At 60.1% G+C, this 13821-nt stretch overlaps 1 protein-coding gene across 1 annotated transcript; it reads right to left on the minus strand.

Moving 5' to 3' along the window:
• Positions 1 to 10523: 10523 nt before the first annotated feature.
• On the minus strand, positions 10524 to 13618 carry LOC144676488 (ras-related and estrogen-regulated growth inhibitor-like protein). Its single transcript, XM_078536894.1, has 4 exons — positions 13458 to 13618; positions 12644 to 12697; positions 12465 to 12541; positions 10524 to 11288 (listed from the first exon to the last, which is right to left on the minus strand). The coding sequence occupies exons 1-4, from the start codon at positions 13558 to 13560 to the stop codon at positions 10878 to 10880; spliced, it is 645 nt and encodes a 214-aa protein (XP_078393020.1). The 5' UTR covers positions 13561 to 13618; the 3' UTR covers positions 10524 to 10877.
• Between the last annotated feature and the right edge of the window lie 203 nt (positions 13619 to 13821).

The raw sequence follows: 13821 nt of genomic DNA on the forward strand, positions 1-13821 counted from the left end.
GTATCAATCCCAAACTAATCCCACTGCCCCACTCTCTCCCCATAGCCCAGTATCAATCCCAAACTAATCCCACTGCCCCACTCTCTCCCCAAAGCCCTGTATCAATCCCAAATTAATCCCACTGCCCCGCTCTCTCCCCATAGCCCTGTATCAATCCCAAACTAATCCCACTGCCCCACTCTCTCCCCATAGCCCAGTATCAAACCCAAACTAATCCCACTGCCCCACTCTCTCCCCATATCCCTGTATCAATCCCAAACTAATCCCACTGCCCCACTCTCTCCCCATAGCCCTGTACCAATCCCAAACTTATCCCACTGCCCCACTCTCCCCATAGCCCTGTACCAATCCCAAACTAATCCCACTGCCCCACTCTCTCCCCATAGCCCTGTATCAATCCCCAAACTAATCCCACTGCCCCACTCTCTCCCCATAGCCCTGCATTATTCCCCAAACTAATCCCACTGCCTCGCTCTCTCCCCATAGCCCAGTATCAATCCCAAACTAATCCCACTGCCCTACTCTCTCCCCATAGCCCTGTATCAATCCCAAACTAATCCCACTGTCCCACTCTCTCCCCATAGCCCTGTATCAATCCCAAACTAATCCCACTGCCCCACTCTCTCCCCATAGCCCAGTATCAATCCCCAAACTAATCCCACTGCCCCACTCTCTCCCCAAAGCCCTGTATCAATCCCAAATTAATCCCACTGCCCCGCTCTCTCCCCATAGCCCTGTATCAATCCCAAACTAATCCCACTGCCCCACTCTCTCCCCATAGCCCAGTATCAATCCCAAACTAATCCCACTGCCCCACTCTCTCCCCAAAGCCCTGTATCAATCCCAAATTAATCCCACTGCCCCGCTCTCTCCCCATAGCCCTGTATCAATCCCAAACTAATCCCACTGCCCCACTCTCTCCCCATAGCCCAGTATCAAACCCAAACTAATCCCACTGCCCCACTCTCTCCCCATATCCCTGTATCAATCCCAAACTAATCCCACTGCCCCACTCTCTCCCCATAGCCCTGTACCAATCCCAAACTTATCCCACTGCCCCACTCTCCCCATAGCCCTGTACCAATCCCAAACTAATCCCACTGCCCCACTCTCTCCCCATAGCCCTGTATCAATCCCCAAACTAATCCCACTGCCCCACTCTCTCCCCATAGCCCTGCATTATTCCCCAAACTAATCCCACTGCCTCGCTCTCTCCCCATAGCCCAGTATCAATCCCAAACTAATCCCACTGCCCCACTCTCTCCCCATAGCCCTGTATCAATCCCAGACTAATCCCACTGCCCCGCTCTCTCCCCATAGCCCTGTATCAATCCCCAAACTAATCCCACTGCCCCGCTCTCTCCCCATAGCCATGTATCAATCCCAGACTAATCCCACTGTCCCACTCTCTCCCCATAGCCCGTATCAATCCCAAACTAATCCCACTGCCTCGCTTTCTCCCCGTGTGTGTTATTATTGGGCCCCTTTTTGAATCTTTCATGGGGAGGGTAGGTGTTGGGAGGGAGGCACACGGGGGCCCTCTCTGTACCTGGTGATTTGAAGTATTTCTCCCGAGGCTGTTGTTTACGCACTTCCAGCCTCAGCGGGGAGCAGGCCTCCCTCACAGAGGGAGGTAGCTGCCAGTTATGCATTAACCAAGGCCCTTCGCAAAACAGCGCATGCATGAGCTACAGAGACTCGAAGGTCAGAGAAGCAGTGAGAGAGCACATCACACAGCACAAACATCCTGCCAATGAGTTTCTAAGGCACTGCTAGTTCTCACACCACCAGCCCACCAGGTCTGGCCCCCCGCAGCTGGAGTGTCGTGTCCAATTCTGCACCCCACACTTTAGGAAGGAGGTCGAGGCCCTCGGAGAGGCTGCGGGAGGGAGATTTACCCAGAATGGGACCCGGTCTTCAGTCCGTGTGGGGAGACTGGGAGAAGCTGGAATTGTTCTCCTCGGAGCGGAGAAGGTTAAGGGGGAGATTGAATTGAGGCGTTCGGAATCAGGAAGGGGGTTTGGACAGAGTAAATGAGGAGAAACTGTTTCCACTGGGCAGGAGGGTCGGTAACCAGAGGGGGACACAGATTGAAGAGAATCGGGAAAAGAACCAGAGGCGGGGAGGAGGAGAGTTATTTTTTTACACAGCGAGTTGTTGTGATCTGGAAGGCGCTGCCTGAAAGGGCGGTGGAAGCAGATTCAATAGGAACTTTCAAAAGGCGGGGGGGAATGGGATAAATACTGGAAGGGGAAATTTTCAGGGCTATTGGGGAAGGAGCAGGGAGAGTTGTTGGGAGTATGGATACTTGATAACAACCCTGATCTCACCCAGCCTCCCACCAGCATCTCTTACATGACAGAGGCATTGTAACTGGGCAGCCTGTCCTGGCCTTTAGACACAAGATATTAAAGCTCACCTGCTGGTTTCACACTTCTGCATTTATATAACACCCGGCCCACCCCCCAACTCACCACACCCACCCCCCTACTCACCCCCCACCCCCCCCGCCCTCCCCACCCGTCCCCACACCCTAGTCACCTCCAGCCCCTGTGCACCACACCCCCCCACTCAACCTCCAACCCCTCCCCTCCCCGCTCACCCCGCTCTCCACCCCCCCTGCTCTCCCCCCGCTCACCCTGCTCTCCCCACTCACCCCGCTCTCCACCCCTCCCGCTGACCCTGTTCTCCCCCCCTCCCCGCTCACCCTGCTCTCCCCCCCCTCCCCGCTCACCCTGCTCTCCCCCCCTCCCCGCTCACCCTGCTCTCCCCCCTCCCCGCTCACCCTGCTCTCCCCCCCCCTCCCCGCTCACCCTGCTCTCCCCCCACCTCCCCGCTCACCCTGCTCTCCCCCCCACTCCCCGCTCACCCTGCTCTCCCCCCCCCCCCGCTCACCCTGCTCTCCCCCCCCTCCCCGCTCACCCTGCTCTCCCCCCCCCCCCCGCTCACCCTGCTCTACCCTCACTCCCCGCTCACCCTGCTCTCCCCCCCCCCCCCGCTCACCCTGCTCTCCCCCCCCCCCCCCGCTCACCCTGCTCTACCCTCACTCCCCGCTCACCCTGCTCTCCCCCCCATCCCCGCTCACCCTGCTCTCCCCCCCCTCCCCGCTCACCCTGCTCTCCCCCCCCCCCCCCGCTCACCCTGCTCTCCCCCCCATCCCCGCTCACCCTGCTCTCCCCCCCCATCCCCGCTCACCCTGCTCTCCCCCCCCCTCCCCGCTCACCCTGCTCTCCCCCCTCCCCCCGCTCACCCTGCTCTCCCCCCTCACCCTGCTCTCCCCCCCCTCCTCGCTCACCCTGCTCTCTCCCCCCTCCCCGCTCACCCTGCTCTCCCCCCCTCCCCGCTCACCCCGCTCTCCCCCCCACTCCCCGCTCACCCTGCTCTCCCCCCCACTCCCCGCTCACCCCACTCTCCCCCCCACTCCCCGCTCACCCTGCTCTCCCCCCCACTCCCCGCTCACCCTGCTCTCCCCCCACTCCCCGCTCACCCCACTCTCCCCCCCCCTCCGCTCACCCCACTCTCCCCCCCCCTCCCCGCTCACCCTGCTCTCCCCCCCACTCCCCGCTCACCCTGCTCTCCCCCCCACTCCCCGCTCACCCCACTCTCCCCCCCCACTCCCCGCTCACCCTGCTCTACCCTCACTCCCCGCTCACCCCGCTCTCCCCCCCACTCCCCGCTCACCCTGCTCTCCCCCCCCCTCCCCGCTCACCCTGCTCTACCCTCACTCCCCGCTCACCCCGCTCTCCCCCCCACTCCCCGCTCACCCTGCTCTCCCCCCCCCTCCCCGCTCACCCTGCTCTCCCCCCCCTCCTCGCTCACCCTGCTCTCCCCCCCCCACTCACCCTGCTCTCCCCCCCTCCCCGCTCACCCTGCTCTCCCCCCCTCCCCGCTCACCCTGCTCTCCCCCCCCCTCCCCGCTCACCCTGCTCTCCCCCCCCCTCCCCGCTCACCCTGCTCTCCCCCCCACTCCCCGCTCACCCTGCTCTCCCCCCCCCCCGCTCACCCTGCTCTCCCCCCCCCCCCCGCTCACCCTGCTCTCCCCCCCTCCCCGCTCACCCTGCTCTACCCTCACTCCCCGCTCACCCTGCTCTCCCCCCCCCTCCCCGCTCACCCTGCTCTCCCCCCTCCCCCCGCTCACCCTGCTCTCCCCCCTCACCCTGCTCTCCCCCCCCTCCTCGCTCACCCTGCTCTCCTCCCCCCTCCCCGCTCACCCTGCTCTCCCCCCCTCCCCGCTCACCCCGCTCTCCCCCCCACTCCCCGCTCACCCTGCTCTCCCCCCCACTCCCCGCTCACCCCACTCTCCCCCCCACTCCCCGCTCACCCTGCTCTCCCCCCCACTCCCCGCTCACCCTGCTCTCCCCCCCACTCCCCGCTCACCCCACTCTCCCCCCCCCTCCCCGCTCACCCTGCTCTCCCCCCCACTCCCCGCTCACCCTGCTCTCCCCCCCACTCCCCGCTCACCCCACTCTCCCCCCCCACTCCCCGCTCACCCTGCTCTACCCTCACTCCCCGCTCACCCCGCTCTGCCCCCCACTCCCCGCTCACCCTGCTCTACCCTCACTCCCCGCTCACCCCGCTCTCCCCCCCACTCCCCGCTCACCCTGCTCTCCCCCCCCCTCCCCGCTCACCCTGCTCTACCCTCACTCCCCGCTCACCCCGCTCTCCCCCCCACTCCCCGCTCACCCTGCTCTCCCCCCCCCTCCCCGCTCACCCTGCTCTCCCCCCCCTCCTCGCTCACCCTGCTCTCCCCCCCCCACTCACCCTGCTCTCCCCCCCTCCCCGCTCACCCTGCTCTCCCCCCCTCCCCGCTCACCCTGCTCTCCCCCCCCCTCCCCGCTCACCCTGCTCTCCCCCCCCCTCCCCGCTCACCCTGCTCTCCCCCCCACTCCCCGCTCACCCTGCTCTCCCCCCCCCCCGCTCACCCTGCTCTCCCCCCCCCCCCCGCTCACCCTGCTCTCCCCCCCCTCCCCGCTCACCCTGCTCTACCCTCACTCCCCGCTCACCCTGCTCTCCCCCCCCTCCCCGCTCACCCTGCTCTCCCCCCCCTCCCCGCTCACCCTGCTCTACCCTCACTCCCCGCTCACCCTGCTCTCCCCCCCATCCCCGCTCACCCTGCTCTCCCCCCCCTCCCCGCTCACCCTGCTCTCCCCCCCCTCCTCGCTCACCCTGCTCTCCTCCCCCCTCCCCGCTCACCCTGCTCTCCCCCCCCTCCCCGCTCACCCCGCTCTCCCCCCCACTCCCCGCTCACCCTGCTCTCCCCCCCACTCCCCGCTCACCCCACTCTCCCCCCCACTCCCCGCTCACCCTGCTCTCCCCCCCACTCCCCGCTCACCCTGCTCTCCCCCCCACTCCCCGCTCACCCCACTCTCCCCCCCCTCCTCGCTCACCCTGCTCTCCTCCCCCCTCCCCGCTCACCCTGCTCTCCCCCCCCTCCCCGCTCACCCCGCTCTCCCCCCCACTCCCCGCTCACCCTGCTCTCCCCCCCACTCCCCGCTCACCCCACTCTCCCCCCCACTCCCCGCTCACCCTGCTCTCCCCCCCACTCCCCGCTCACCCTGCTCTCCCCCCCACTCCCCGCTCACCCCACTCTCCCCCCCACTCCCCGCTCACCCTGCTCTCCCCCCCACTCCCCGCTCACCCCACTCTCCCCCCCCACTCCCCGCTCACCCCGCTCTCCCCCCCACTCCCCGCTCACCCTGCTCTCCCCCCCCCTCCCCGCTCACCCTGCTCTACCCTCACTCCCCGCTCACCCTGCTCTCCCCCCCACTCCCCGCTCACCCTGCTCTCCCCCCCCCTCCCCGCTCACCCTGCTCTCCCCCCCCTCCTCGCTCACCCTGCTCTCCCCCCCCCACTCACCCTGCTCTCCCCCCCCTCCCCGCTCACCCTGCTCTCCCCCCCCCCGCTCACCCTGCTCTCCCCCCCCTCCCCGCTCACCCTGCTCTACCCTCACTCCCCGCTCACCCTGCTCTCCCCCCCATCCCCGCTCACCCTGCTCTCCCCCCCCTCCCCGCTCACCCTGCTCTCCCCCCCCTCCTCGCTCACCCTGCTCTCCCCCCCTCCCCGCTCACCCTGCTCTCCCCCCCCTCCCCGCTCACCCTGCTCTACCCTCACTCCCCGCTCACCCTGCTCTCCCCCCCCTCCCCGCTCACCCTGCTCTCCCCCCCCTCCTCGCTCACCCTGCTCTCCTCCCCCCTCCCCGCTCACCCTGCTCTCCCCCCCCTCCCCGCTCACCCCGCTCTCCCCCCCACTCCCCGCTCACCCTGCTCTCCCCCCCACTCCCCGCTCACCCCACTCTCCCCCCCACTCCCCGCTCACCCCGCTCTCCCCCCCACTCCCCGCTCACCCTGCTCTACCCCCACTCCCCGCTCACCCTGCTCTACCCTCACTCCCCGCTCCCCACTCTCCCCCCCACTCCCCGCTCACCCTGCTCTACCCTCACTCCCCGCTCACCCCGCTCTCCCCCCCACTCCCCGCTCACCCTGCTCTCCCCCCCCCTCCCCGCTCACCCTGCTCTACCCTCACTCCCCGCTCACCCCGCTCTCCCCCCCACTCCCCGCTCACCCTGCTCTCCCCCCCCCTCCCCGCTCACCCTGCTCTCCCCCCCCTCCTCGCTCACCCTGCTCTCCCCCCCCCACTCACCCTGCTCTCCCCCCCCTCCCCCCTCACCTTGCTCTCCCCCCCACTCCTCGCTCACCCTGCTCGCCCCCCCTCCCTGCTCACCCTGCTCTCCCCCCTCCCTGCTCACCCTGCTCTCCCCCCTCCCCGCTCACCCTGCTCTCCCCCCCCTTCCCCGCTCACCCTGCTCTCCCCCACCCCCCGCTCACCCTGCTCTCCCCCCCCTCCCCGCTCACCCTGCTCTCCCCCCCCTTCCCTGCTCATCCTGCTCTCCCCCCCCTCCCTGCTCACCCTGCTCTCCCCCCCCTCCCCGCTCACCCTGCTCTCCCACCCCCCACCCCGCTCACCCTGCTCTCCACCCCCCTCCGCTCACCCTGCTCTCCCCCCCCTCCCCGCTCACCCTGCTCTCCGCCCCCCTCCCCGCTCACCCTTCTCTCCCCCCCTCCCCGCTCACCCTGCTCTCCCCCCCCCTCCCTGCTCACCCTGCTCTCCCCACCCCTCCCCGCTCACCCTGCTCTCCCCCCCACTCCCCGCTCACCCTGCTCTCCCCCTCCCGCTCACCCTGCTCTCCCCCTCCCCGCTCACCCTGCTCTCCCCCCCTCGCCACTCACCCTGCTCTCCCCCCTCGCCACTCACCCTGCTCTCCCCACCTCGCCACTCACCCTGCTCTCCCCCCCCTCCCCGCTCACCCTGCTCTCCCCCTCCCCGCTCACCCTGCTCTTCCCCCCCTCACCCTGGTGGGCATCCTGAGGTGGTGTAGAAAACACTGCTTTTGACCGATGTTTACAATTTTCGATAGCTATTGAACTGTGATAGGCATCGCAGAAACGCACACCTTCAGAAGAACCTGGAGTCCTTGACTGACCTGATCCTTCATAAGCTTTGCTCCTGTCCGGGTATAGCTGGAGGCAGCAGGGCCTTTGTGAAGATTAGCTCATGTCAGAGTGCCTTCTATTTGCATTGATATGAATAGATTATAGATTGGTTATTCTGCCCTAATCGACAGCCTTATATCCAACCTACATCTTTTTTGAAATATGTTATTAATCCCGTACAGGGGGCTGGGATTTACTGGACAACCTCTGGGCCTGGGGGCTGGAGTGTCCTCTGACGAGCAATTTAATGACTCCGTTCATTTCAGTGCCTGTGGCTTCCGGTGATCCAGTGGGTTCCAGTGATTCAGTGGGTTCCAGTGATGCAGTGCGTTTTTTTTACAGTGGCAGTGGGTTCCAGTGATGCTGCGCTTTTCAGTGGCAATGGGTTCCAGTGATGCAGTGTTTTTTAAATGGCAGCGGGTTCCAGTGATGCTGTGCTTTTCGGTGGCTGTGAGTTCCAGTGATGCAGCACCTCTCACTGGCAGTGGGTACCAGTGATGCAGTGATTATCAGTGGCAGTGAGTTCCAGTGATTCAGTGGGTTCCAATGACGCGGTGCTTTTCACTGGCAGTGGGATCCAGCGATGCAGTGCTTTTCACTGGCAGTGGGTTCTAGTGATGCAGTGCCTTTCACTGGCAACGGGTTCCAGTGATGCAGTGCCTTTCACTGGCAACGGGTTCCAGTGATGCAGAGCCTCTCTGTGGCAGTGGGTTCTAATAATGCAGTGCCTCTCACTGGCAGTGGGCCAATGATACACCGGACTTAAGTGAAACAGTGGATTCCAGCATATAGTGGGATTCCAGTGATGTAGCAGATTCCAATCTCCAGTGGGATTCCAGTGATGTAGCAGATTCCAATCTCCAGTGGGATTCCAGTGATGTAGCAGATTCCAATCTCCAGTGGGATTCCAGTGATGCAGCGGATACCAACCTTTCATTCCCGTGATCTGTGCGAAACCCAACACAGCCAGAGAAAGGGAGGTTTCCTGTGACGAGTGACAGAGGCAGCCTGTTGACTATCCTCCTGTGTGTGGGGAAGAACCAGGGCCCCACAACCTTCACCCCACTCCCTCGCTTCCCACCCCCTCACCCCCCCACCCCACCCCAGGCTGTATAAACTGACCAGCTCCCATGTCTATGTATTCACAAACCAGCCCGAACATATTACGCTTTTATATATCTTGTTATACTGTCTCCTTTTTAATAAAGCTTGAAGAGGGCCCTTCCCAGCGACTGTCTTGTGTCATTGCAGTTGTGAGCAGCAGCAGCAGCAGCTGTCCCGGGATTGTGAGTGTCACTGTGCTATTCCACTGTGGAGGGCATTACAGCGAGTTCCCCAATGCTCACGCTCACACTCTCACACTGACTCTCACTCATACACACGCACATTCACTCATACACACTCTCTCTCACACACACACACACACACATAGACGCTCACATTCATGCACACACTCACTCACACACTCATACACACTCGCACATTCACTCCCACACACGCGCACACACTCTCACATTCACTCATACACACACTCACTCACATACACACACTCTCACATTCACACACACTCACTCTTACACACACTCATGCACACTCTCACATTCACTCACACTGTCAACTCTCACACACACGCACACTCACTCACTCACATTCACTCATACAGACACTCTCGCACTCACACACTCATACACACTCTCACATTCACACACACTGTCAACTCTTTCATTCAATCACTCACTCACACACACACACACACACACACACACGTAAACCCGCATGGCGTAGTGATATTGTCGCTGGACTAGGGTAATACTCTGGGGCCTGGGTTCGAATCCCACCACGGCAGATCGTGGAATTTGAATTCAATAAAAATCTGGAATTAAAAGTCTAATAATGACCATGAAACTACCATGGATTGTCGTAAAATCCCACCTGGGTCACTAATGTCCCTTTAGGAAAGGGAAAGGAAATCTGCCGTCCTTACCTGACCTGGCCTACATGTGACTCCAGACTCACAACCATGTGGTTGACCCTTAAATGCCAATGACCCTTAAATTAGGGATGGGGATTAAATGTTGGCCTAGCCAGTGACACCCACATCCCATGAATGAATTTTTAAAAAACCCTTCTCACACTCACAAACAGACGTCCTCAGTGTTCCTCTCTTGTAGTTTATTCAATTACTAAATTATCTGGAGTAAAAAAGCTCTCACTGAGGAGGCCATTCAGCCCCTCTCGAGCCTGTTACACAGGAACAGGAGGAGGCCATTCAGCCCCTCAAGCCTGTTACACAGGAACAGGAGGAGGCCATTCAGCCCCTCTCGAGCCTGTTACACAGGAACAGGAGGAGGCCATTCAGCCCCTCGAGCCTGTTACACAGGAACAGGAGGAGGCCATTCAGCCCCTCGAGCCTGTTACACAGGAGGAGGCCATTCAGCCCCTTGAGCCTGTTACACAGGAACAGGAGGAGGCCATTCAGCCCCTCGTGCCTGTTACACGGGAACTGGAGGAGGCCATTCAGCCCCTCGTGCCTGTTACACGGGAACAGGAGGAGGCCATTCAGCCCCTCTCGAGCCTGTTACACGGGAACTGGAGGAGGCCATTTAGCCTCTTGAGCCTGTTACACAGGAACAGGAGGAGGCCATTCAGCCCCTCGAGCCTGTTACACAGGAACTGGAGGAGGCCATTCAGCCCCTCGTGCCTGTTACACGGGAACTGGAGGAGGCCATTCAGCCCTTCGAGCCCATTCCATCATTCTATCAGATCACGGCTGACCTCCATCTAAATTCCACCAACCCGCCTTTGTTATGTAAACCCTTAGTCTTCTAGCCCAACAAAAATCTCTCACTCTCTAGTTTGAAACTTCCAATTGACAGCCCCCCCAACCCTGACATCTTCCTGGGGGACAGAGTTGCAGGTACCCACTCCCCTGCCTGTGAGGAAGTGCTTCCCGACGTCACTGCTCAACCGCCTGGCTCTCAGCTTAAGTTTATATCCTCTTGAAGATGTGATTAAACGAGCAATATATTGTTTGTATAATAAAAACTGAATTTATAGTGGCCCCTGGGCCATTTATAGAACACATTAACACTTTTCACTTGGGCCAATGTATACAAACCATTACAAACATATATACAGACATAAATTTACATTCAGAGTTTATATTTAGGAGCGTCTATTTAACACTATTTACAATAGTGAGAACACAATCAGGGAATAGCTTCTTCGAGGTTAGTTAAGGGATTTGAGACCCTCCAACGCAGGGGGCGCGCTTGTCGACTGTGGGAGGCCTCGCAGTAGGATGTTGGCAAAGTTAGCCGCCCCCCCCCCCCACCCACCCCCAGTTCCCTCTCGCCATCTCCTCTCCCGGCAGCCGAGGGCGGGCAGCTACTCCACCCGCCTCTTGCCCCCGAACACCGCCGACACGCTCCGCACAATGCCCCGCAGCCCCGCCGTCCTCTTGCCCGCCGCTCTGGACTCCCGGACCAGCGCCAGCAGCTGGTGGAAGACCAGCAGGACGCCGTGGTAGCTCTCGGCGGCCGAGACCTCCAGGAACCCGCAGCCGCCGGCCAGCGCCAGGAGGCGGCCCTCCTCCCCGGAGACCGCCCGCCGGTGGCCCAGGTCCCGCTTGTTGCCCACCACGACCGCCGGCGCCCGGGCGCCCTTGGCCCTCCGGAGCCGCTCCACCTGCTGCCGCACCGCCTCGAAGCTCGCCCGGTCGCAGATGCTGTACACCAGGATGAAGCCGTCGGCCCAGCGCATCTGCTCTTCGGTCGGGTGAGCCGTCACCTTGCAGCTCTGTGAAGGAAAGGAGTCAAATAAAAACTCGATTATCTGCTCCTTTGGATACAAATTTAGCCCCCAACCCCATTCCCACCCCCCCCCACCCCCCACCCCCCATCAACACCTGAAAGTTGATAGGGAGCCTATCACTATTTGGCTATTCGCCCTTGGGGTGCATCGCAGTTGCACCCAATCCTGTCCCCATTGGATTTCCCTGCGTCCAACAGGACATACCAGATGATGATCTCCTCATCTCCCCCTCTGGTTCTTTTCCCGATTCTCTTCAATCTGGGTCCCCTCTGGTTACCGACCCTCCTGCCCAGTGGAAACAGTTTCTCCTCATTTACTCTGTCCAAACCCCCTTCCTGATTCCGAACGCCTCGATTCAATCTCCCCCCTTAACCTTTTCTACTCTAAGGAGAACAATCCCAGCTTCTCCCAGTCTCTCCACATGAACTGAAGTCCCTCATCCCAGGTCCCGTTCTGGGTAAATCTCCCTCCGCACCCTCTCCAAGGACTTGATCACCCAAAGCCTGTCCACTATCTACAAGGCACAAGTCAGGAGTGTGATGGAATACTCCCCACTTGCCTGGATGAGTGCAGCTCCCACAACACTCAAGAAGCTCCACACCATCCAGGACAAAGCAGCCCCGCTTGATCGGCACCCCATCCACAAGCATTCACTCCCTCCACCACCACCACCGACACACAGTAGCAGCAGTGTGTGTACCATCTACAAGATGCACTGCAGGAATTCACCAAGGCTCTTTACACAGCACCTTCCAAACCCACCACCTCTACCACCTAGAAGGACAAGGGCAGCAGACACATGGGGAACACCACCACCTGGAAGTTCCCCTCTGAGTCACTCACCATCCTGACTTGGAAACATATCGGCCGTTCCTTCACTGTCGCTGGGTCCAAATCCTGGAACTCCCTCCCTAACAGCATGGTGGGTGTACCTACACCACACAGTGGGGGACAAAATCCTGGAACTCCCTCCCTAACAGTGCGGTGGGTGTACCTACACCACACAGGGGGACAAAATCCTGAAACTCCCTCCCTAACAGCACGGTGGGTGTACCTACACCACACAGTGGGGTGAATAAAAACGAATGCCCTGCCTAAACACGAGGAGCCCGGAATTGTGGCAAGGGGGAATACTCTGAAGTTGAAATATAATCAGTTTACCCGCGGCTGGAGTGAGTCCCAAATGTGGAAGCACATCTCAGTTCCGTTGACTGTCATATTGTGAGCGTGAACAGTCTCTGTGAACACAAAAGGCAGCTGTAAATAAACTTCATCTCAACATCCCCCCCCCCCACCCCCCCCCGCAAACTCTCAGACAATGGAGGGAATGGGGTGCTTACCGATATCCCCGTACTCTCCAATAAACCTCCTGGTCAGGAACCGAACGGCGAGAGCTGGAGAGAGGAAAAAATTAGGGGGGGGGTGTGAAAACTCCTTCAGTAATTGCCCACGTCTTAAATCAAAAAAGAAAACCAAAATCTCGTCCCCCCCCGCCAAAAAAAAGTCCCAAAACTTTTAAATCTCACCCCACGGATCAAAGTTCTGTCCTGTTTATTAAACAAAAATGGTTGCACTTGCCCCGGTACAATTTGCAAAGTTCAATTGATATTTAACCAAAGTTCTGTCCTGTTTATTAAACAAAAATTTAATAATTGCACTTGTCCGAGACAATTTGCAAAGTTCAATTGATATTTAACCAAAGTTCTGTCCTGTTTATTAAACAAAAATTGTTGCACTTGCCCCGACACAATTTGCAAAGTTCAACTGATATTTAACCAAAGTTCTGTCCTGTTTATTAAACAAAAATTTAATAATTGCACTTGTCCGACACAATTTGCAAAGTTCAATTGATATTGAACAGCGATGGCATTTTTTTTGTTTGTCGCAGGGGTGGTGAATTAACGCAAGTGAAAAGCAAGAGACTCTTGTTGCACAGCCCAGTCCATTGAGAGGTTGAAATACAAGACAGAAAATGCTGGGGGTGTGGGGTGAGGGATAAAACTCAGCAGGTCCAGCAGTGCCTGTGGGGAGAGAGAGAAACAAGAGCTAACAAAGAGTTTGTGGTGTTTCTGCAGGTGCTTCTGAAAGGTCGGGGTTTGGAAGGACCATCTCCCCGGAGCAGGTGAGGTGGTTTGGAGAGGGTGGGACTCCTACCTGACTTGCCAACCCGGTCTGCGCCCAGAATCAGGAAGTTCATCTGCATCCTTTGCTGGCTGCCCTCAGCTGGGCTCTCCTGGTTTCTGGTGTGCAGGACCATCTTAGAGCGAGTGTCCTGAGTAGGGGTGGTGAACTGCAGATTCAGTCGTGTATGTTCTGCACATACACACACACACACACGCTCGCCCTATTTATACTGAACTCCTGTGGCCTGGGAGGGAGGGTCTCTCAACAACAGGCACTGTCCAATCTCTGTCCCGCATCTCACCCAATCCAAAAGCTGCCACACACACACTTGTGCTCTTGACTAATGTTTAACTCCTCACTGAGAGCCTTCAATGCCAGTGGTGTTCCTCCAGTG

This window comes from Cetorhinus maximus, unplaced genomic scaffold (genome assembly GCF_964194155.1).
Source record: "Cetorhinus maximus unplaced genomic scaffold, sCetMax3.hap1.1 HAP1_SCAFFOLD_1635, whole genome shotgun sequence".
Classification (NCBI taxonomy): domain Eukaryota; kingdom Metazoa; phylum Chordata; class Chondrichthyes; order Lamniformes; family Cetorhinidae; genus Cetorhinus; species Cetorhinus maximus.